At 36.9% G+C, this 26,415-nt stretch overlaps 1 protein-coding gene across 3 annotated transcripts in view; it reads left to right on the plus strand.

Annotated features, from left to right (window-relative positions):
- The window catches only part of Cped1 (cadherin like and PC-esterase domain containing 1), a 256,611-nt gene that overhangs the window by 197,104 nt on the left and 33,092 nt on the right, over nucleotides 1-26,415 (plus strand). For all 3 annotated transcript variants that reach the window (XM_048786037.1, XM_048786036.1, XM_048786038.1), the window contains 2 exons: nucleotides 15,536-15,653; nucleotides 22,192-22,328. In XM_048786037.1, the coding sequence (XP_048641994.1) occupies nucleotides 15,536-15,653; nucleotides 22,192-22,328 (255 nt within the window). The remainder of the gene's footprint in view (nucleotides 1-15,535; nucleotides 15,654-22,191; nucleotides 22,329-26,415) is intronic.

The raw sequence follows: 26,415 nt of genomic DNA on the forward strand, positions 1-26,415 counted from the left end.
TTATGGCTAAGGACTAAATCACAAGCTAATAGTCACAGGCAGGAAGAAAAAATTAGCAATTTAGAAATCAGGGTTCAGTTAGTCTCAGATGTAAAGGATTCCCAGTCCTCTGCAGACATTGGTACCAGAGAAGATTCCTTTGGGCACCCCCTAAACCCTGCCTCTGTTGTTTCTTCTGCTTGGCAAATTCATCAATCCTAACCTGTCTGGTGAACTTTAATATACTTCAAGTTCAAACTGAAGCATCTTCTTTCTAAAGCAGAGCTGATCGTGATCCTTTGTGCCAATACTGTGTCTGGAACAATCTTCATTACAGCATTCAGTGCTTTCTGCAACCATTGCATGTTTACATATCTGCTTTCTCTGCTAGAACTCTGAGAGTGCAGAGGCTGTGGCTGGCTCATGTAGATGTTAAACAAATGTCTCTTCAGGGAATCAATTGAAAGAAACAAATGAGGAAATGTCATAAACTATAAACTTCTTTGGAGAACTGAAAACACATGACAAATAAGCACTGATGATTTTGAAAATCATATTAAAGCAAATATTTTCCCTGATGATAGACAATGATATATAAATGTTTGTTCACTATCTACCATGTAAATTAATTTCAAATCTTCAGCTAATAAGTCATCTCCTAATGAGCCATTATTCAAAAGTAGAAATTGTATTTGTGACCCAGCCTGAGTTGGAGAGGTGCTTCAAGGCTTTTTTTCTGCGGGAGTTGGGAGGATCAATCTGGCCTGAATTATTCATACTCTTGCCTGGTCTCACTTTTGACTAATATAATCATTTTAAGTGCAGCTGGTTATGTTTAGAGATGCCATCTGTAGCCATGAAAAGAGTCTTCCCTGATGAAGTTTTAATTGGTCTGTAAATGTTTCACAAACACAACCTTTGTTTATTTGTACAGTGTGTTTTGCTTTATTTTGTTTTGTTTTTCAGTCTATGAAGCATGGGTTTGAAGTCAGATAAAACCATCATTCAAACTCTAATTGTTCCACTTATTAAGCTGTTTCACTTCAGAAAAACTTCCTCGAAACTCTCCAAACCTTTGTTTCCCCATCTGGTGAATGAGAATAATTACATCTTCCTTCAACAGTTGTCAAGATTCAACACAGTCCTGTATAGGAAGTGCCTACCCTGGTGCTTGGCACAACTCAGACTCTCTGCCATGACTTTACCCTTTCTCCTTGCCAAACTTCCAGGAGATTGTTCTCCAAGAGCAAGTCCATAAGACAGCAGGTGTGCCTTGACTCTTCTTTAGCTGGTGGACTATACTCCCTCAGTTCCTGCAAATTTTAAGGGCAAATGCCTATTGATCACACTATGGGATACCCATGAATGCCAGTAAAACATAACCACACAGAGCCATTTCCCTGCCATATGACATTTCAACAGAACTATGTTTGAAAGCCTCCTACAGGATAAAACACTCTTCTTCAGGGTATGTGTTTTTGCCTTCAAGAAAATTCTCAGTCATAAACAGCAAACTGTGCTGGACTAATCTTTTAATTTTTAAAAATTAATTTTAGAGCTACAGTAAGTCTCCAAATACCCTTCCCCCAGCCTCCCCTAGTGTTAACATCTTCTAAGATTACAGTACAATTATCAATAGTAAGAAATTAATATTGGTACAATATATTTTGTTAACCAAAGACCTTATTTGAATTTCACTGGTTTTTCCCAAAGTTTTCTTCTTCTGTTCCAGGACCCAATCAAAGTTTCCCTGTTGCTTTCAGTTTTCACGTCTCTTAGTTTTCTCCCTTCTGTGCTGTTCTGCATCCTTGCCTTGTCTTTCATGTCCTGGACATTTTGAAGAGGGAAGGACAGTTATTTTGTAGACTGTGTCTCTGTTTGGAATCGTGTGACTTATTCTGCTGATTAAATGAAGTGACACAGTTGTGGAAAGAATGCTGCAGAATTGGTTGTACTTCACTTGCTCGCTTGTCTGCTAGATTTCCCCACTGTGAAGTTCCAATTTCTTTCTATGTAATCAACAAGTACTTTAGAAGAGTGACCACTTTCTTAAGAGTCTCATTAACATATATAAAAATATAGGACTATGCATAGAAAATACTGCCCTGTCATAAACACAAATGTTTCATAGGTGTCTAATTTTTTCATTGTTAGAGTGTATCTAAACTTAGGGTGAATGTTAACTTTTGATCATAACAGTTGGATAGTCATACAGTGAATTTGAAAAGATCTGCATTTCCTGATAGAAAGAATTTGGTTCCTTCTAGCATGCTTTGAGCTTAACTGAATGTACATCATGCTGATCAAAGCAATCTGTGAAAATTATCTTGTGCTAAAAAATCACGACTAAAGACTCAATATATGGTAGAATTTATAGCTTTAAGACGTGTAATAAGATCATTCGTTTTCAGTATAACTGTATCACTTGGTTGCACATATTTAACAAGAAAAAATGAAAGAATGCAGGCCTGAGGTCCTGGGCTGTGGGATTAGCATGTGGACTGTTGCTCCTGGCCCTCTATATCTAATTCTCAACCATGTTCAGATGCCATACATCTATGGATATGTCAAGCAAGTTCAGCTAGTAAAAGTATATTGCAAATAAGGCTAGTGTCCCAGCTCTGTCCTCTTGGATGTGTTCCATGCATCAGTTACTCTTGATGCTCATGTCCATCCAGAAATGCAATAAACATGTAATAAACACCTTCTGTTATGTCAGGCCATATGCTAAATCATTAGAGGTAGGTGGATTAGATAAGAGATTATGAAGAGTTTGGCAAGCGTTTGTTACTGACACTTGAAAAAGTCAGTCTATGAGCAATATAATTTTATTCCCATAAAGTTTAAGAACCAGCATATTTAAATATAAATAAGATTAAACTCCAAGATCAGGGAAATCACATGCTTCAATCTCAGAGTAGCAGCCAAGATTCATAGATCACAGAATAGCTGTGATTTAGGATTACATGTTTTCAACAGAGCTAAACTTATACTGTTGATCTAGCAAGTGGCAAGATCAGTCTTTTTTTAAACAAATAATGAATGGTGAGTTACTTGTCTTCACATTATTTTTTTTTTTTGATATGGTATTTAGTTTAAAGTAAGTTCCAATCCTTTGACCTAAAGTATTAGTTTGGAAAATGTTACCTGACACCAATGCTTCTAGTGAAATTGAACACAGAATTAAAATTCTAAGATTACTGCAAAATTCAAAATGATTTTAATGTACTCAGAGGCACCAATGAATTTTTCCAAAGTAGAAATCTTATACACACACACACACACACACACATACACACACACACACTAAGCTTTTACCTGTGCAAGTATTAAGTGGAAGTCTGACTCCAAAATCACAGCAGTGGCAATATTGGTGGTACTAACAGAAATAACAATATAATAACATGTGCCATGTTCACCTCATGCTCAATGTGGAGAACAATCTCAAAGAAAAGTCCCATTTAGATAAGAGTATAGGGCAAAGGCAGTGATCAGCCACTCTCAGCAATTATGGAACTCAGTGGCAGGACTCAAACACTCCTTGCCTTTATATGGAGCAAGCTCTTTGGTTAGCTCAACTTTAATGTTCTTTGGAGAGTCTGCTTTGAACACTGCTTTTTCTGGAAAGATTTTTCTTATTTAATATCCAGAGTAGTTGTTTGAGACTGTCCTCTAATTGGGGCTTCACAGTTTTTGTATCTTCCTTCTTACCAAGGCCAGGATATGACCCAGGTTTATTTTAGGGATAAGTAGCCAAAGGCTTTTGCAAGCCAGGTTTGTGGTCTCAGTAAAAGTATAACTCCCTAAAAATTCTAGGGGTCTTCTGTTCTCTCTGTTTCTAGTAAGTTCCATGTAATTACGCTAATATATGTAAACTAGTTATGCCTTTATCTAAGCTAAGATATACAAATGAAAGACTTTTAAAAAAATATTTCCCAGTATCTTTTATTACCATTTTCCAAAGGTATCTGTTGGGCATTTAATCACATTAAGCATTGAATGGACTCTGGCATATATTGCAGTCCACTAATTAGTTTATTTTGGTATTGCATTTTGAGGTATTCATTAATGTTGCAAAGAGCTTGATGTGCAACAGTCTTGCGATGGCTGGCTGGTGTCTTTAACAGTTAGTACGGGGGTTCCCAAGTGCTCTTCTTATTGTGCTGCCTTCACTCTTTATTAGGAGCCCCAGGGGCTCACAAAACCTGACAGCATGTATAGCAGAAGTCGATGCACCTCTGATTTGAGGCAAAATTAAACTTGTTTTTAAATGTTCAAGTTCCTTTTAAAAATCCCACATTTCTAACCATTGTTATATACTTACACATGTGTGTTTGTGAGTAGGTGTGTGTAGGTATAGGTATGTATGTGTATGTAAAAGTTATCAAGATGAGGACAGGCAGGAATATCCACATGGTACCCAAAGCCACTGTAACTGCCTATCTTATTGAATATTCAACTCTATTTAAAAGAGTCAGACGATTCCCCATCAAAGTCATCTAATTACAGATATGACTTTGTTTCCTTTATTAATGGGCCATTTGTATGTGGAAATGTCCAACCTGAAATATAACAGCAACTATTTTCAGTATGAGTGATTAATACCTCCTGGGCAGGCCTGCTTGGTTTATTACTTAATATCTGGCAAATATTTGTTTTTATGTTTGGAATCACCATTAGTGATTAAGTACATATTAACTAAATTGTCTTTAGAAATATCTCTATGGCCTACTACCCATTTCCAATCCCTGCTATTTTTATTTCAGTCTACAAATAATAGATTTGCTCCTTTTGAACATGAAATAATTTTGTTGTTGTTGTGTTCTCGTTATTGTTTTGTCGTCTCTCAAACTGATGCTGATTCTTCAGAGCCCGTCATAGTACATTCAGTCCCGATTCCCCACTTTGTTCACAAGTCAAAAAGAACTGAGGGTTTTCAGATATTTAAATATATAAATTAATTCTTTTTTTCATTTGCATTCACATCTAACCTTTTGGATTCCATCTGGAAATAAAACTAAAAACACCGAAACACCATAATAATAATAAAGACTGTTTTCGATGGGGTTTCTAGCCTGCAGGAAACGAGAAACATCAGCCATCTCACAGGCCTCATCTGCATAGATTTTTTTAGTCAAATTCTACAAAACCTGGAGATTGATAAATAAATATATATGTATATATTTATTTATTTTAATTTTATTATTTTATTTTTCTAAATTAACACTAGAGAATGCCTTTCAGCATTCAGGACCACACTGGCCCCATCAAGGCTAATCTCAAGATGATTTAGATTGAAAACAAAAACAAAAAAGAAGAAAGAAAATTTCATATTTATTAGTTCAGAGATTTGGAATGTATGAGAAGTAGAAAGAAGTATTCCAAATATTGATGCCATATTAATGTATTTAATTGAAAATTATGAATTCATCTGCTTGTAATTTGTTTCAATTTCCCTTCTCCCGGAGTTCTTTTTTGACTAATTTAAAATTTTTTCATGATATAATGTATAGCCACTTTTCAGCTGGTATTTGTGTAAGGAAGCACACAGTTATCACATTATATAATGGGTCATTACTATGTAGATGCTAATGTGTTATAAGAAATGAGCATCAAGCATAGACAACAAGCGAAGCTGCACCCTACTACCTGACCTCAAGTTCAATTGCTTTTTAAAAACAATAAAATATTAAAACTTATTAGTAATCTCTCACTAAAATCAGATAATGTCAAGCATTGATGCTTATCAATTTTTAAAGCAGCGTTTTTAGGGATCTCCTCTGCATAAAATAGAATGATAGGTAGCTACACATTTTTTAATAAATCCAAAATAAGCTAATGATATAGATAATCGTACTCACCAAAAATATTTTATTGGAGAAAATTGTAAATAAAAGTCAAAACATCTCCCACTCCCCAGAAAAGATGTTTAGTTTTATTTTGTATATTAAAAGGAAAGTAAAAATTTTTCATAAGTTTTATAAAAGGTGATTGAGCTTATGCTTATCTGATAAGAATTTTTAGAAAATTGAAGAAACGGTATATTTGTTGCCAAAGTCCTGAACTTAGTGTCATTAGAATGAGTTCACTGTGAAAATCATGATTTCAAGTTAATTTGATCAACTTTTGCCTGCTTCTATCTTGGTCTGTAACACTGTCCACTACCGAGTCCAGTGGCTGTTTTCACTTAGCTCAGAATGTTCCAAATGCTTGTCCTCCTGCCTGGAGCATACACTTGCCTGCCTCTCTCTTGTTCCTGCTGATAGAGGACAAGGCTTGCAAACATGGCAGTGCTAAATGACATGCAGGCAGATAGCCCCAGAAGAAATTAAAACCACTGACATCTCAATTGAGAGAATTCTGGCCTCTATCACTGTGAAACAATAAATTTCTCTTGTTTACGCCATCTAGTTTGTGGAACTTTTTACAGTGGTTTTAGGACTCCAAAACATCCTCACAGAAACTATCAGTTCTGTTCTGATAGTCTCTCTTTTTTACTTTCCCATCTCTATATTTCTTTCTTAAATTTATAATTTTAATTTTTTGTTTATTTTGGTACCAGGGATTGAACCCAGGGGTGCTTAACCACTGAGTCACATCCCCAGCCCTCTTTTTAATATTTTATTTAAAGACAGGATCTCACTAAGATGCTTAGGCTTTTTTAAATTGCTGAGGCTGGCTTTGAACTCGAAAACTGCCTCAGCCTCCCAAGCTGCTGGGTTACAGGCATGTGTCACCACACCTAATTTATAATTCTTAATCTAAGTGACCCACTCTTCAGTTTCTTGTGTGTCCATACAGAATTTATGTGTGGGTAGTCAAGTGTATTTAATATCTAGAACTTCACTTATGATCATGGTATGTTGAACACTTTTTCATATATTTGTGGTGGGACTGCAAATTGGTGCAATTACTATGGAAGCAGTATGGAGATTCCTCAGAAAATTGGGAATGGAACCACCATTTGACCCAGCTATCCCACTCCTTGGTTTATACCCAAAGGACTTAAAATCAGCATACTATAGTGACGCAGCCACATCAATTTTTATAGCAACTCAATTCACAATAGCTAGACTATGGAACCAACCTAGGTGTCCTTCAATAGATGAATGGACAAAGAAAATGTGGTATATATCCTCAGTGGAATATTGCTCAGCTTTAAAGAATAGTAAAATTATGGCATTTACCAGTAAATGGTTGGAGTTGGAGAATATCATGCTAAGCAAAATAAGTCAATACCACAAAACCAAAGGCCAAACATTTTCTCTAGTATGTGGATGCTAATTCACAATAAGGGGGGGGGGGCACTAGGGAAGAATAGCATTACCTTAGATTAGGTAGAGGGAAATGATGGGAGAGAAGAGGAGGGAATGTGGGGATAGGAAAGATAGAATGAAACAGACATTATTATTGTATGTATATATGTGACTGCATGACCAAAATGATTCTGTAACATGTACACTCAGAGAAATGAGAAATTATATCCCATCTATGTATGATATATCAAAATGCATCAATGCATTCTACTGTCATGTATAACTAATTAAAACAAATAAAAAATTTTTTTAAAAGATCATGGTATACATCATACTTTGCAATTCTTTGTTTCTTCTAATATATTACATATCTATCTCTTCACTTTGCATTCTTCATTTCTAAGTATTATAAAATATTCCATTATGTAGATGTAATATAAGTTGTTTATTGAGTTCCCTATTGATGGATACTTGAGTATTGTCAAGTTCTCTGTTAGTATAAGAAGTGCTGTGGTACAATTTCTTTTACATGTATCTTTCTTAAATATATCTATAAGTTTTAACAGTATAATTACTTGTTTAAAGGTATATGCTATTATGTTCAGAGATATTTTCAATTTTTATCCATAAAGGATATAAAACTCTTCATATAGCTTTACATACATTTAAAAAAAAACTTTCAGTTTTAGTATTGTAGTATATAAAGGACAATTGCACATAAATTATGCTGTAATTATTTCTTGCTAATGTATACTTCAGCTAATTGTAAATGTTCCTTGGACTTCAGATTCTGTGAATCACACGATAGCTACTCAGTTTGTGGCTAACTGACTATAATATTAGGAAAGCAGTTGTTAAATTTACAGACAACATGAAGACAAATAATAATTCATTCCTTTGGAATAAGATGGAAGTTTGTACAAGAAGTCAATTTGGAAATATCTCAAAAAAGTAAAACCACAGACATAAAATTCTAGAGCTAAATGGATCATATAGGAATTATCTAAACATTTTTTATTTTGTACAGACTCAACAATGTTAGAGCCAGAATTGTAGTTGAGGCCATTCCAGTGCCCTAAATATATACACTCTAATGGATCCTGGGCTGGCTGACTAGGTCATGTTTATTCTCATATTCTTATCCTTCTTTCTCTGCTCTGATGGTCTTCTCACTGACCCCCCGCCCAAAAAATGGGCTCCCATCCCTTTTCATTGATCCCGTATATGGACAATATATTCATATGCTAACTATACATTAGCAACCACATTTCAAATGCTTATCACATGCCCAGGATTGTGAGAAATTCTAGAAAGAGAAGAATGATTTAAAACTTTCTGATCTGGGCTAACATCATGGATTGATTTATACCGAGCCAGCATCAGTATGGCTGCATTCGAAAAAGCACAATTAGGCAATGCAAGTTGACATTAAGGAACCAGCTCTCAGCTGGCACTGGGTAAAGGTGTAGTTAAGGAGATAAAGTGCTGAACCTTTCCCAGAACGCTTGAAATCAGATGATAAAAGCAATGATTTGTCCTGCCTTTCAGAATAGTATGTTTCAGAAAGTCAGCAATGTATTAAGATGAGTTGGCAGAGTTGTGCAATGAGACCAACTTACATTTAAATCCTGCCTCTTAATAATTTAGCATTTCTGTTTCCTTATCTGTAAAATGAAAGGCAGAGATGTTATGATAAAAAATGATAATATTTGTAAATCACTTAATATTTTACATGGCATAGATTAAAAGCAAAAAAATAGCTATTTCATTTATCATTATGAGTATCATGATGTTCTAGTTTTATATTCATTCTATTATTTGCATAGTATTTTTACAATATATTTATAAGAAAATAGGTTCTTAATTCATATTTGGCAAATTAATGATTATTTGTTAATGTGTTTTCTTCTATTCTTTAGTATGGTATATTTATGAAAATATAAAATGAGCCGGGTATGGTGGCACATGCCTGTAATCCTAGCAGCTCAGGAGGCTGAGGTGGGAGGATCATGAGTTCAAAACCAGCCTTGGCAATTTAGCAAGGCCCTTAGCAACTCAGCCAGATCCTGTCTCTAAGTAAAATATGAAAAAGGGCTGGGGATGTGGGTCAGTGGTTAAGCACCCCTGGGTTTAAACCCTGGTACCAAATACGAAGAAATAATGAATAGTTGTGTGAGAAATAAAAGCATCTCTCCCAAATATACAAATGAACATATTTAAATAACTCCTAAAATTATGTTGTATTTATGAAGAATTTTGTATATTATGCATCTTCAATGTGAGTCACATAGAACTCAGGATATGTGTTATTGCCACTTAGCATATGCTTAAGAAATCAATCTTGCCAAAATGAGAAAAATTATGAGGCTTATAGATTGATTTTCATGGGAAAAATTAAATGTAATTAAAGTTTTTATCATGGAAAATTACTACAAATCTCAAAATCAATCAATGAAATATTTTTCCAGTGGTAGAAGCAATATTCCCGAGCACAATGTTTATACATCTTTTACTAAGTTCATTGTTCAGTGAAACTTGTTTTATTCTAGAAATAGTGGGTCATCTTTTAGTATATGTCCAAAAAGAAAAGAAAAGAAAAAAGAAATGTGAGCGTCTTAAAATAGACCTTAAGTCTGAAATAGTTTCAATACTTGCAGCTTGTCTCCTCCAGAGTCAGAGCTAATAATATGACCCTTTTCTGAAGAGCCACTTAAAGGATGCACAGACTCACACAAAGTACCATGATGCTTCTCTTCAAATGGAACCATTCATGCATTCAGGTGTTCATAAAATTTATTGCATATAATTATTTTCCCAGCTCTAGATTTTAAATGCTGAAACCATAGACTGCAATGTTAGGCTCTCTGTTCTCAAGGCACAAGAGCAAGTGATAAAGAAATAGGATGAAAGCAAACAGATAATAAATAGTACGTGCATCCAACCCCTAGTGTATCAGGGTACATTTCCCAGAAGAAGAAGGCTACAGAGCTGGGTGTTTCAGGATGAGTAGGAGCTAAACAGGTGATAGATGGGACAGAGAGCTGAGGTTGGGGTATAGAGACATTAGGGAAAATTAGCACTGGACAAACTTGCAGTTAATCAGGTAGAACAGAGTATGGGGTGAAGGTTAATAGGACAGGGTAGAGATGAACCAAAAAAAGGAAGGCAGCAGCCACATTTTATTCTGAATGCAATGAAGTTTCAAATGATTTCAAGCAAAAGGGAGTTAAGAGTTTCATTTTAGAGAAAAGGCTTCAGCAACAATGTAGAAAATGCATGTGTGGGCAGGCAATAGGAGTGGTGGCAGAAGAGATCCATCAAGAGGACAAGGCAATTCCCAGGGCAAATGGACACAAATACACAGATCAAACTGAAATCAAGAAAGTAAAAAATGAAATCAAGAGAAGAAAGCCTGTACAAAGCTCTGGTGATTGGTTGGATACTAAGGGAAATGGAAAGAAGGGTGACTCCAATAACTGAGGTGTCTGGCTTGGAAATGGAAACTCTCCTGGTATTGAGATTATGGGATATGGGACAAATTTGGGAAATATAATTTCTAAGGTCAATTTTGACTATTTTGTAAGAAACAGTGAAACCGGAGTTTAAGATGAAACTTGAGTCTCTGCTTCTACTAACAGGTGGGGTCTGTGTAAGCTTCAGCTGAATAAGTTCATTTTACTGTTAGCAGCTAATCACAGCAGGAGATGCCTGCCTGCATCAGCTTTGAGGGTCACAGTCCGCAAAGCCAGATTCTTCTCTCTACTACTAGCAGCTTATTGCAGCTATTAATGGCAGACCCTAGCAGCTCACTGCCAATTTTTTTTTCCTGGTTCTTGTCTCACAGATTCAAAGAATGAAATCCATGAACAAAAATGAATGGCAAGAGGGAAAGAAATAGGATTTATTTAAATGAAAAGACAAGACATAGAACTCCCAGAAGGCACAAGGGGACTTTATACCAGGTTCTCACTCTAAACATGCTAGTCTAAGGGCTTATATAGCTTCTGGGTCCCTACCCATTGATAAAAATCCATGATAAATTAGGTATTGGAAAAGTGCTAAGACTGGAGGTTGGCCCTTTAGTCTGTAGTCTTTACTCAGTTCTCCTCTACCCTTTTATTCCCATCACCTAAGAACAAAGAAGTTGACTGGAATGTTTGGAATATTTCTACAGGTAATCTCATGGAGCATCCTTTACATTAAAAAAAAAAAAAAAAAAGCACGCACTAATTGGGACCCATTAACTATCCTATCTTATTCTTTCCTGATGAAAATTTTGCAACAAATGCAACAGAAAGTCAGAAAAGGAGATTAATTGAAGATAGAAATATCCATGATGCTTCCAAAGGAAGCCATATATGGTCAGCAAGACTCTGACCCATCCAAGCAGATGGTACCACTGGCAGAGGAAAGCTAAAGGAGCAGGAGGCTTCTCAACAGCAAAGCTGACCAAGAGTAACTTAAACAAATGAGAGGTATTTACTTCTTATACAACAAGAGGCCCTATGATTATAGCTGATCAAGGATGTCAGAACTGAACTCTTCATAATTCTCTTGGTCTTCCCTTTGTAACATAAGATAGTTGTTTCAGTTTTCAGATCGCTATTCCAGGAAGCAGGAAGGAAGGAAATAGAGAAAATTTTGAGAGAAACAGCCTCTGCATCAGAAAAGCAAGGGCTTTCCCTGCAATTCTCAGCAAATTTCCATTTGTAGCTCATGGGCCAGAATTATGTCAGAGGCCACTCTTGACTACAAGAGAAACAGAAGAGGCCTGGCATTAGCATTTTCTTTAAAAGAGGAAAGCAAGGAAAATAGAGATCAGAATGAATTTGGACCCAAACTGTGTTATCTGTTCTAGTTACATTAAAATTGAGGTACTCATGAGACATGAATCGAGATGCTCAGGATGCTGTGACTATGTCTCTGGGACTCATGAGAATGACATGGGTGTAGATTAAGAGTGATTCTGCCATGAGGGTGAATTATCTGTCTCGGAGTGCAACTGAGGAGAGTCAAAGGTACAACTCTGGAGAAGGCCAGACTTGAAGGGCTGGGCAGCAGCAGAGAAATCCTCAAACAAGCTGTGCTTGGTAATCAGGTATGTTGAAATTGAGCGAATTCCTGCCTCATGGGCTGTATATTCTTCATGGATTAATAGACAAGATTGTCCAATGAGACCAATGGTGTGATGCTGAAGTGAGGAGGGTAAGAGGATTGATGAAGATTTGAAGTCATCCTAGAAAGAGAGGGTTCTAACTAGAATAATAGAGACATAACTAGAAATAATGGAGAAAAGATTAGGCAGTACTGAAAGACCAGCAAGAAACTTTTATGGCATTTGTCTTAACATTTGTGACTTTTTCCGTTGTCACTGAATGGCATGTGGAAACTTGAATGGAGATAGATTGCATAGTTACAGGACTTGAAACTGTTGTATGCACCTTCAATGAAATAAAAATTGAAGAACTAGAAATGGATAGTACGGACATAAATTCAGGATTAGAATCATGGGAATGGAAGTCTTGTATGACTAAAGAACAGGGAGGAATAAAGTTAGAAGAAAAGTATGTTAAGCTAAGTGCAGTGGTACACACCTATAATCCTAGACGTTCAGAAGACTGAATGAGGAGGATCACAAGTTCCAGATCAGCCTGGACAAGTCAGGAAGACCCTGTCTCAAAACAAAAGGAAAAACAGGCTGGGGATGTGGCTCAGTGCCAGATAGCTTGCCTAGCATGCATGAGGCCCTGGGTTCAATTCCTAGCACTATAAAGACATAAAAGTATGTTTTATTTGGGAAAAAAATGCATTCAAACTTAAGGTGGAAAGTAGAGCATCTATGGCTTGAATGAAAAGGTCTGAAGTTTGTTCAAATATATGGTTGAATGAAAAAAAAATGGGTTCATATGAACAGAATGGCAAATTGCAAAATGGAGAGATTGATAAACCAAGGTGTTACACTGGTAAATACGGACACAAAATAAAAATGTTGGTAGAAGACAGCCACAGGAAGGATCCAGGGAAAATGAACCAGAGCAAAAGGTAATAAGATGGTTTGGAAGCAGCAGCTGGGTCACAGGAGAAGGTAAACCTCTTGACTGTGCTGGGATTTCTGAGGGACTCATCAGGCAGCCTTTCCTGGAGATGGCTATACCACGGCAAGTTGTCTTTCCCCAGGGAAATTGGAGGGAATTGTAGGAAGCCTTTGAGGGTTGTGGAAGGGCTTGCTTGCCCTGGGTAGGAAAGGCAGAGGACCAGTGAGAACATGAGAAGATATACCTAAGGGGAGGAATGTGTCCCGTGCAGGATTAGAGGGGAGGAAATGGGCAGCAGCATGGCAATTTGCTTCTGGCATGAGGGTCTAAGATGGGATGGAATCTGCTAGTTTCCAGGTTTTATAAGACCTTATTCTGAATGGGTGTCAGGGAATCCAAGATGCCAGCAGATGCCTTTGCTCAAGACTCCAACAGAACATTTGGGGAAATATATCATGGAGTCCCAAAGAAAGCTGAGCCCAGGTGTGTTGATAATGCAGCAAACTCCCCGGCAACATCATCTCTTGTGGGGAAAGTAACAGGCATCTCTGGAAGAAGGCCTGCCTTTCAGGAGGGGGCAGCCAGGCCAGCACATTTTACTGACTCATGAGACATGATAGGAGTTGAGGGGAAGGTGAGCAAATGGGTCCCTATGGAATGATCTGGGTGCTGCAGGAGGTGAAAGGGTATTTTAAAAGTTAGGTGGGTGCATTAAACTATTTAGAGAGAAGAGATTTCTTTTTCATCTTAAAAATGTGATCCCATGGGGTCAATAAAGGGAGGTAAAGTTTAAAGATATTTATCTACCAGTTTAAATGGTCCAACTTGGTATTGCTCTAAAAGTACAGTAATATCACACACACACAAAAAAATGAGAAATACTACTTATTCCTTTCTGGGCAAGCTCCTTGGTAAGGAATGAAATGGGCATCCAGAGAAACTTATAACAAGAAAGAGTGGTCATGTATTAATGGGTCCAACAAAGGCACAGCTAGGGTCCTGGTAGTGCCCGTTGGTAATGCCATTACTGTAGTGGTCCATGAATTTCTTAAATCACATACTAAACGTATGTACTCTGCACAGTGTGGAACAAGAAAATCCCTTCTCATTATCTTATTGAACTCTAGTGAGAACTGTGACAAGCTGCTTAGGAGATGGGATTCCCTTTGTGAGGGCTCCAGCAAAACTCCAAGTGTGGATATTTCTGGGATTAAGGGCATTTTAAACAATTCTCCTAAATACTGTTTGTTTGGGGTTTTTTGTACATATATAAATGCTGCGGCTCAACAAAAAGAGCTGTCCTTCATTTTGTGAATATATCTCACCAAATTTGTAATCATTCAATGAAGAAGGAAGTGAGAACTGCTAATGAGCTTTTTCATTCCAGATTGTTTTTTAAAATTCTACAAATGGGATTAATCACTTTTAGGATTAAAAAATATTCAAAAATTTTGTACAGTCTGAAAAGAATGTTTTATGAACTCTTACAGGGAGAGAGGATTTTGGCTGCATCTTACATTTCTATAGTGGCTTGACCAAGTAGGAGTTAGTTATTTGTAACATAGGAAAAAAGGATAGAGGTAGGCAGCCCAAAGTTGGCCCTAAATCTCCACTGTATCATTGTGTTTGTTCTGCTCATGGATTCCTCATGGTCCCAAGATAGCTGCTCATCCTCCATGCTCATGTTTGCATCCCAAGGAAAAGAAATGGAGCAACAAAGAAAAAGTATCATCAGGGAAATAAGCTTTTCCAGAAACCCAGAGATGATGTTCATTTTTTGAGGGGGGGGGGCTGGAACTGTGTTCCATAACCACCGTTAACACTGAGAAATAGAATTTTTAAATGTTGGGCCCATAGTTTCCTCCAACAACAAAGGGTCTTTCCATTACAAGAAAGAAAGGTAGAAGAGTGGAGAGTGTGCAGCCATAATGCAGTCTGACACAGTACTTAACATCTTTGATACCATTCTTTCCCTTCTCCACCCTTCATCATTTTGTAGTGAGCAATGAGATCAAGTGACTTAATTACATAACCAGTTCATGGCATGGCTGAATCTAAAATTCAAAGGTGCTACTCTGAGCACAGTAGTTCTCTTTCCCAATATACACCACTGTTCTCTTGTTCCATAAAATGTACAAAGTATATCCAGATATATTAATATCGCCTTTTTTTCTAACTTCCCCAACTGTATCCACTTAGATTTTTTAGATTTACTATGAGTCTGGTTAATTACTATGACAACTAATCTCTATCATTTTAATGCAGGATTGTGGCCTGTTAATTCACCCAGAGGAGAACTGTGGGTTACAACCTATTTCTCTTGAGTACATTGAAGCCATTTCACACCCTGAACTGAAGATGTGTCCATCTGGGGACATAAAAGGTGACTATCACTTTGGATATAATTTCTTCTTTAAAAATTTAATGTAGATAAGTATAAGCTTATTTACACTATCATTGTAAGAGAAAAAAGGCATAAATTTTTTCATTAGTATGAACTACAATACACATAAAAATATAAATGCATGATTTTAATATTCAATATATTTTGATTAATCAAATTCTTTTCTCTTCATCTTTCCCACTTTGAAGTACCTTCTGCTTATCTGCAAATCTCAATTCAAGAATTACTTCTGCCAGGGACCCCTCCTTTATCCTCAAACCCATTTCCTTTTTTATTTCACAGCACTGTACTTTTCTTTCATAGTAATTATCACAGTTGTTTAAAGAATTAGCTATGTAGCTAGTTGTTAGATGTCAGTTTTCCCAAGATATTAGCTTCAGGATGGCAAGGTGTCTGACTTGTTGATATCATATCAATTTACTTGGCACCACTATTTGTACATAGTAGGCAGAGAATAAATATCAGTGATGAATCAAAGAACTACAAAGGCTTTAGGTTCAGTTAGAAAGAATTTCTTTTAATTTTAAAGAATTCTTGAGAAGGATCATTACTGCTCTCCCACTTACAAGTAGGAAAATTAAAACCTTGAATCCAAATTACAGTCTTATATCCTGCCTAAGCCTTGAGCAGAACTGGAATGAGACACATCTTTGGTGCCACTCTCCCCATTCCCTGTTTTTCCTTCCCTAGTGATGGTCTCTCAGTGCAGAGAGTGGCATCAAGCAAAAGCTGGGACTAAAATTGCATCCAAAGTGATTATGGGAGCAGGGAGCAGCTTCTCCAAGCTTCCCAGTTACCATTCTGTCTTCCTGGCCCCTGGTCTCCCTTCATCTAGCAAGTCTGAGAAAACGTTCAGGAGCTTGCCATGAACTTCACACCACTGCTTGAATAGGAAATGTGTTTCCCAAATGGGCAGGGCAAATTGCAATTTGGCATGCATAGTTAGCCAACGTGGGCAGGTCCCCATTCTTAGACATGTGTTCTAAATAATAAATTCCAGTCAGTGTATGAGAAGGGATTTACCCATTATGGTGTGTCAGGTAGTATGATTTGTGATTTTCTGCTAAAGGAAACACGTACTCTTAATGTACAAAGGAGATACCGATGTGTCTGGTTAACTATTTTTTTTTTAAATCAGTTGACAATTTATGACAATCATAAAACAACTTAATTCTATTCCTCTGACTGCACCAAGTCAAAAGTTCTTCCACAATAAGTTCAAGATACATTACTGGGATTCCTCAAGAAAAGGCAGCTTGTTCTGCACATTAAACGTGCCGTCCCTTATGTCAGGTTTGGTTGTGTGCTGTCTCTGTGTTAGGACCTTCCAGGAGAGGCTGTCAGTTGGGCCCTCTGAAAAGATCTCCTAATTGACTGCCAAATCAAGCTCATGCTCTTTTGCTTAAAAATTCAAGGCCTCCTTATACCAGTTCCTCTTCTCTCTCTCATCTCCAGCCTCCTTGCCTCAAATATTCCAACAACTCTGCTCCAGGCAGGACTCCAGGCTCACATCCACACTGTTCCCATACACTACAAGTCCTCTTCCTGCCATTGCCTAACTTCCTCTGATGCTTATCTCCCTCTCCAAGAAGCCTTTCTTCTCTACCAGATTGCTAGTTTGGTGTCGCCTCTGTGTTCCACAGCACTCCTGGGCACAGATTTACGATAGCACTTAGAAGTGGGTACTTACAAGTTCCTCTCTATGGTCTATGATCAGAGATCTCCAAAACGGAATGATACACACCAGGAAGGGGAGGGATCAGCAAGAGGCACTCCCAGAGGTGAAGGCAGTACAGATACAAATAGATGTGTGCTTTTTTTTTCTAGCCTTTTTTATTTTTATGTTTTATAATGGACATAATATATAAGTGTCAACACATCTATACACGTGTTACAATGTACGTATAATAGACGTCAAGGGTGCATGAGCAGTAATGCTTCTACTGATGGTTTCCCTAGATTACTTGTTTTCCCAGGGCACACGTTGTTCCTGTTCATCCTTCAATGTCTAATATATGTCTGAAAAATGGTTGCTGAACTAAAACTAAGATCCAAACCATCCTCCCTTCCACAGAAGATTGTGAGCAGCCAGGACACAATGATAAGGATAAACTTCTCCCCACTGGAGCTCCTAAGGGCCTAAAAACTCAAAATTAACAAGTGAGACCAGGATGGTAACTTCCAAGAATGTATTTTTTTTGATGCCAGAGATAATTTCCTTCCTTAATAGCAGGATTCCCTCCTAATGAAAGAAGTCATGGCAGGTGACACTGAAAGGAAGCTTATTCAGGTGCTCTAGGTTTAGCTTACATAGCCAAACATAGCCAACAGTCATGTTCAAAAATCTTAAAGAGCACATGACATTTACTCAGCAAAACTGGATGCATTTTTTTTCCACTTTGCAATGTAATGATGTCAAAAGTCTTTTTCATTAGTTTTAGCTAATGTACTTTTGAATAACTATATTTTAATTCTTAAATTGATGTCAATCATTTAGGAAATAATTCAACTAAGACGTAATCTTAAGGATTGCTTAAGAAAGAAGCAATTCTTCTAAATTGGAGAAAGAAGGAATGTATACAGTAGTTAATGAATGATATTTAACTTTAAGGAAAATAACTCAAATGGCATTTTATGATATGAAAACTATTAAAATATTTCATGACACCTTATATTTAGCAGGGAAACATGACATAAATCTAACATTATTCATATTGAATATATAAATGATATTTTTTTCTTCATAATAAAAAACACTTTATTTTATAATACTAGAGAGACAGGAATTAGTGATAGCATTTATATGACTTTACATCTCACCACAGTTCTGAATCACAGAGCTGTATCAACCACTCTGATTCGCTTAAATATCTAAAATCTAGTTTGCATTAAACATAGATCTATAACTATAAATAAAATAACTTCTTCTAAAAGATGGTTTCATTCAGCAGAATGTTATTCCTTAAAACATATGTCATACTTTATTTCAGAAATCACAGCTTTGATTCATTCAGTGTTTAAATATATAACGTAGAATTTATGTCCCTTTTTCTGGCAATTTTAGTTAAGAGCTGGTGTCACTTAAAATGTCAAGAACCCCAATCCTGCAGATGTTATACAGATGGCTATTGCAAGCAGTATCAGTAACCCACAATAAATAAAAGGCATTGTTCACCCATACAAAAATGCAAAAGTTATGACTGTATAAATATATAGTAGTGTGAACCATTGGGGCCAAGTTTTCAGAGACCAATTCAAGTCTCCTTTTTATGTGCACGAAATGTTATGCCCACAAACTAATTACACCCATATTTGAGTCTTTGTGCATTCAATTGACCACTTGTTTCTTCATCCTTATCAGCAAGTGGCCAAGGAGGGCCTGTTTGTAAAAAATGAGCTGTCAGTAAGGTTGTGGGTGGAGAGTGCCTGGGTTAGAGGTGGGATGCATGTTCGCTTAGATACTCGGCCATCTGATGAAAATGTTCAGAGAAACATTTATGCTCCCAATGTCCTGTTGTCTATTATAAAGAAAATTGACAATCTTTGTTTAAACATAGTCTCTATCAACCCATGAACCCACTGAGTAAATTCAGTTTTTATAAAATAAAGGAAAAATCATCATAACAACCAGTTTGCGGGTTTTCCTATAAATGCTACCAAAGAGACTGTTGGGCCATATTTCATTTTCGACTGATGGTTTTATGCTGACCTTGCCTAACGTGATAAAAGAGGAGCAAGTTGCAGATTCTTGGTAATGGTCCAGCCCTGTCAGGAACAGCATGACCCCACTTTATGTCCTTTAACTCTTTAGGGCCCTAGTTTGCCTCATTTATAAAACAAGAGGATGGGAAAATGAGCTGAAGTGTCTTCTGCTCTAACCAAAATAATTCTGCACATTGCTGAATGCAAATTTCCGTAATGAAAAGACTAAGCCTTTCTCCAAGGAGGTTTACTGGGGGGGAATTCATCAAGAAATATTAAACTTTAGGTTATGTCTAATCAAAGAGTATTAAAGGAGCTACAGATGTGAATGAGGTTGTTTACTGATTGTAAACCATGTATGTTAGAGCAAAATTGGAGTAAGGTATCAAGATATATTCTGAATGAAAAGAGAGAAGAATTATAAAAAGAGAATTGGCAAAGAGAAATGGGCACATTTGAGGATAACCTGAATTTCTCCATTCAAAACCAGTACACATCCCACATTGTCTGTCTTTTAATAATATTACTACTTTCTCCATCTGGAAATTTTGGAAATACCTTTCACCTAACAGACCCTCTTCCTCCACATTCCCGCCAAAATATGCCATCTATGTGGAGGTCTGTCAGTTCTTTTGCCTCACATCTCTAAGGCCCATCTCTTCACTGTAAAGAGTACCCTAAAGTACCATGCCTTCCATGTCTCCAAATCTTCTCTACCCATAAAGTCCTGTTCACATTTTATGCTTCCAGAAAACTCTGACCTTCTTGACTCTCTTGATTCTAAACTGCTTTGGCTTGCTTGCTGTTAGGGTGTGGGAGTAAAATATATTCATTAACTACTGGATGTCGGGCATCATGTCAGGTACTGTACTTATTTTCCTTACAAAGAAGCATGTTGAATCATGAAAAGACTAATTTAAACAGTGTATTGCAGCCTTGACTTTGTATTGGAATCAAGGAAGAACAGTCCCATGTCTGGTGATTCTGACATAATCAGTCTGGGGTACAACCCCGGTATGGGTATTTTAAAAAGCTTTCTGGGTAATGCTAATTTGCAATCAATATTGAGGTCTTCAGGATTTGTTAGAGGCAACAGAGACCAGATGTGTGTGTCTCCAAATTCTAGGCTCTTTCACTACCACACAGATATAACGGTCAATTTTACATTTCTTGTTATGATGGTATAATTATTTTACATGTATAAATTATATCCCTTGAACCCAAATATCAATTTTGAGAACTCAGAATTATAGTTAAGAACATGGGTCCTAGAAAGATAGTCCAGTTCAAATCCTGGTTCTTGGAGGTCAACAAGCTAAACTTTCTGAACATCAGTTAAGGTGGTTATAATAGGATAGGTTTGAAGTTTAAATTAGTTAATATATTAAAGCACTCTCTGGTATATGGAGATGCAATTAAAATCCTGTTTTTTAAATTACTATGATATTTTAACAACAATGGCTCCTAACACCTCAACAGGATAGATCTTAATGTATTAAATTAAAAAACGTTGGTTGAGTGATATGTATGTGGAGAAATAGAGTGTCACTCCCCAGTTCTGAAATTGTGTAGAAAGTACAGAGTGAGTAGACATTGAATGAAACAGTTTTCTTCTGGAATTCTCATTACACTGAAAAAGCAAAGCAAAAGAAAAAAAAATGGCAAAAGGAACGAATATGTCTGCATTGCTTTTGAATTTTAGTTCTGAAATTCTGCTCCAGTTGATTTTGTACCCCTAAAGTGATTCTGTTATATATTTTCTTCCTTTCCTTGAAATTCATAATTTCTCATCTCCTTTGCCTTGTATTTTCTTTTCTCTCTTCCAGTTTCTCTCTCTAAAATGCTCATATTTTTTTCCTTTCCGTGATGAATCAATACAAGCTATAAACTATAATCCCTTTTACGTTTTATTATTTGTAACTATTTCCACAAACACATACACAGCTCTGACATCCCTGAGGTCATGAATGTGAAATGTATTATATTCATGCCCTGAAAAGAAATTCTTCCCACTAAAATTCATATCACACTAGAGACTTTTACTAGCAGCACCACAAATCAGACCCAGAATGGATGAAGTTTTTAAATTGTTTTCTTTCTTAATTCAAAAAAGTAGGGGAAGTCTGCAGGTAACTAAGCCCTTTAAGTATATTATTCCATTACATCCTCACACCAATCATATGAGAACATGATACATCTCATCTAATAGATGAAGAAATGACATCCCTGAGGTCATGAAACCTTCAGCCAGAAAGAGCTGAAAAGATTGACACCAAAACACATTAATCAAATTGAGGATTAATAGCTTTTCTCCAAAATAATGAAATATCAGAATACAGAAGTAGTTCTCTTGTACCTTAAATCTATTGAGAGCAGGGAAAATATCTATTATTGGATTAGCAATCTAAGAATGTATAAGTTTACTATATATTTGGGACCTACTAACAATTTGAAGGGCTCTTAATCTACTTCATTCCTATTGATTAAAGGAGCAGTGATATACTGTTTAAAAATAAGTAATAATTGAGTAGTACCTGATCACTTAATATTTTTTTTTTGATGTAAGTATATGGTTTCATGGAACAGAGCTCATACTTAATTTCAACGTGAGCTGTGCTATTTCAGAACATTACTTCAGCTCTTCTATTTGGTTGGCAGAAGGCCATGCATTGCTCCACTGGATTTATATGATAAGAATAATCTTCTCACTATAATTTCTATAATTGTGTGCCATACTCTGGATTCTCAAGTTACTTGAAAACTATAATTTTGCCAGTAGAAACCAAACCAAAGGAAGTTTTGCCATCTGTTCCAGGCCAGTGGATCGTGCCTTGCCTTAGTTGTTCAGACAACAGGACCTGTGACTGGAGAGAAATAACTTGGCAGCCCCACAACTGCCAACATGGTGTCCTAACTAAGCCTCAGCTCCAGCAGTGCCTGGGAGGAAGGAAGGTAGGTGCTGCATCCAGTCCTGTCGGGGAAGCCTTCAATTTTTTCTGCCTGCAGCTCTAAAAACCAGGTGGTTGTATATTCTAGACCAATTTGTTGCCTTCACTCACAGAGGAAACTAATTGAATGCAACTTGGCTTTTTAATTATATGTAGATGGTATCATAGAAGAGCTTTAACAATTATTGCTCAAAATATTCATTTTTATCTCCATCAGTCTACTTGACAGATGGAGGATATTAAAGTCGTGTCCTGCGCTGACCCAATTCCATGCTGTTCTTGCAGCACAAGTTGTTAGGAGCTTGCCACGTCAACTGACAGTTGGCAGTTCCGAGCAGCTGGCCTTGTCAACCGCAGCTCTTGGGGCACTGCTGTTAAGACAGACATCTGTAGCTCAGCTCAAGAAATCAAATGCATGCAAAACGCACTTCTTGTAGAACTTACCAAGTGCATGGCAAATTGTTTTTACCCTCTAACCTTGCTGATCTTCTTTCGCATTCCTGGGCAGGTCTCACATGGACCTCACTAGACTGATTTTCCCTTTAGTGAGGCTTCTAAGCTGATTTCTTGGACATGCATTGTCTTCTTGCTAGGCATGCTCTGAATAGGTAGAGTCCGGCAGAACTCTCAGACATGCGAAACGGGCTCATAGACTGAGATGCTTGCTTAATAACACCAAGTAAGTAATCTTCACCAGATTTTTCAAGTACTTTTTATTAGATGAACATTTCCTTATACACTGTGTGTAAGATCTCACACATGGACATGATTTCAAAAGCTGAATTTTACAAAATTATATTTATGCATTAAAAAAAAAAACCTGGAGGCAGGGTGTGAAGGTGCACACCTGTAATCCTAGCAAGGAGGGTGGCTGAAGCAGGAGGATCATGAATTCAAAGCCAGCCTCAGCAACTTAGTGAGACCCTAAGCAACTTAGTGAAACTGTAGCTTTAAATAAAATATTTAAAAAGGGTTGGAGATATGGGTCTATATTTGCCATTGGTTCAAAAAAAAAACAAACCCTGTGGATAGAATATTAGCCAAATTTTCTGCTAGCAACTGGTTTAAGAAGCATGACAGGAAGTGAGGGGCACAACAGGAAGATATCTTCTTCATGATTTCAATAGAAATGCCTCAGTTTTCACAATTAAGGATATCTCTACTGATAAAGCAGCAATATTAATTTGTACAAAAGGGAATAAAAGGAAAACAATTACTTAGAAACCTATGTTGCCATCAGTAATATTAACTGAGCATTGATTCTGTGTGGGGAACGATGTGGCTAACCTTCTTATACCTTAAATCCCAACCGACTATAAGCTTCATGAGGGCAGGGAATGTATTTGATTCATTGCTATAACCTGATTGCTAAACACAATTGTTGATACATAATCATCCCTCAATATTTGTAAGGCTGAGGATTTAGATCAATGCTAGAGCATATGCTTAGCATGTGCAAGGCTCTGTCTGGGATTAAACTGCAACACCAACAAATAAATAAATATTGGTTGAGTAAATGAATGAATTAAAATCTTTTTTACTCCTAATCATAACTCCGTAACAATAACATATTAATATTATTAGTAGAATAATATTAGTAATAATTTTTCTTCTTAAGAAAATCCAAGTTCTGAGAGATTGGGTAATACGCAGTCACTGCAGAAGCGTGGGAATGGCTGTGACTCAGGCACTTTGAACCCCCAGCTTGGACATCCACCCTTCATAGCTTAGAAGCACAGCATGAGAAGCCATGACAATCACTGTTGCCACACTGACCAGATGTCTCTAAACTCAGAATACCATTCTGACCTCAGAATTTAGAGTATTCAGTAAAATTCCAAGAAGATGTCACAGTTTATTAACCTGAAAAGCAGTAGATATTAAGTTTATCGCTAAATTCTGTGGTTCGGGATGGGACACGTATTGTTTCTCAGCTCATTTTCTTCATCTGTAAAATAATAAGTAAACATGAGCTACTTATGTTTAAGCCTCTACTATGGATTAATTTATTTTATAGAAAGCTAAAAGCCTTCTTTCCTGCCTTAGCTGGGAATGCTTTAATAAAATACCATAAACTGGGTAGCTCAAAAACAGATATATATTTCCTACAGCTCTGGATATTGAGGAGTCTGAGATCAGGATGCCAGCGTGGTCAGGTGCTGGTGAGAGTCCTCTTCCTGGTTTCTGGTGACTGCCTTCCTGTAGTCTTCATGCAGTAAAAAGAGAAAGAGCTTTGGTCTCTTTCTTTTATAAGGACACAACTTCATCGTGGAGGCTCATGATCCATCTAAATAAATATAATTAACTCCTGAGCTTTCACCTCTTGATATGGTCACACTGTGAGTTACTAGTTCAACACATGAATTTGGAGGGGACATAAGAATTCAGTCCATATCACAGTCTCCAGTAATTTCTTTTTTATGTATTTTTTAATGATACATGACAGCAGAATGCATTACAATTCTTATTACATATATAGAGCACAATTTTTCATATCTCTGGTTGTATACATAGTATATTCACATCAATTCGTGTCTTCACACATTTACTTTGTATAGTAATGATCCCCTCCCTTCCCCTCCAACCCCTCTGCCTATCTAGAGTTCGTCCATTTCTCCCATGCTCCCTCTCCCTATCCCACTATGAATCAGCCTCCTTAATTCAAAGAAAACATTCAGCATTTGTTTTTTTTTGGGGGGGGGGATTAGCTAACTTCACTTAGCATTATCTTCTCTAACTCCATCCATTTACCCACAAATGCCATGATTTTATTCTCTTTTATTGCTGAGTAATATTCCATTATGTATATATGCCACATTTTTTTTTATCCATTCATCTATTGAAGGGCATCTAGGTTGGTTCCACAGTTTAGCTATTGTGAATTGTGCTGCTATAAACATTGATGTGGCTATGCCCCTGAATTATGCTCTTTTTAAGTCCTTTTGGACTTAGCTGATTTTTAACAACTGTACAAGATAATGGTAAGGGACTAGGGATATAGCTCAGTTGATAGAGTGCTTGCCTCACACGCAACAAGGCCCTGGGTACAATTCCCAGCACCACAAAATAAATAAATAAATAAATAAATATTAAAAAATAAAATAAAGATAATGGTAAGGAGGGTGGATCATTTTTTTCTACTTGTTAGCAATAAACATTGGTTGTTGCAAAGTCAATAGTCTCCTATGCTCAGATTAGGTGACTCCAGCAGAGACCAACCAGCTTCCTGCTTAACAGAGAGGGCTAATTGTATTACTTCACCTAGTCCAGAGTCTTCCTTGAGACCTGTGTGCTCAGAAACTCACATTTTCCAAAACACTGGCACTGGTCCTATGGATCTGATTTGTTTTCCAAGATTCTAATTTATTTTATATATAAACAGAGAAGCATTGTCCCCTTTTAACAGAGGAGTGGCATAACCAGGACTAGAAAGATCTTCCCTTAGCAGAAGGGAAACTGCCTAAGAAGGAAATGGATGCTAGGGAGACTGAGGCTATTTATGGAAAAATTCCAACATGCAACAAAGCAAGATATAGAGTAACCTAGATATAATAATAATAATCAAGATATAGAATATAGAATAATTATTCTATAGAATAATCCCATTGATGTAAAACCTAATGCATACAAACAAACATGCTTGCCTCCACAGAGAATTTCTGGAAGTCACAAATTGATAAGAGTGAATGCAATAGGTGGAGAGGAGTGGAGGAGGGGTAGGGTACAAAATGAAATATAGGACCCTGTGTTAAAACATTATTAAGAATCCCAATGCAATAGTGGGACAATAAACCAAGCACAGAACTCCTCCAAGCACAAGCCCTGTGAGACTGTCCAGATCACATGCCCACGAAAGCAGCTTAGGTAATAGAGCATGACTGGGGAGGAGAGCAGAGATATTTTTATGTGTGTTTTCATTTTCACAATATGTGAACATTGTTTTCTTAAACTAAAACTGTATATGTTAGGGTTGGAGGTATGGCTCAGGGATAGAACACTGTCTATTGCTGGCATGAGACTCGGGGTTCAATTCCCAGCACTGCCATCAATCCATAAATCAACCAATAAAAACAGTAATCTATATTTTAAAG

This window comes from Marmota marmota, unplaced genomic scaffold, assembly GCF_001458135.2.
Source record: "Marmota marmota marmota unplaced genomic scaffold, marMar, whole genome shotgun sequence".
NCBI classification, from domain to species: domain Eukaryota; kingdom Metazoa; phylum Chordata; class Mammalia; order Rodentia; family Sciuridae; genus Marmota; species Marmota marmota.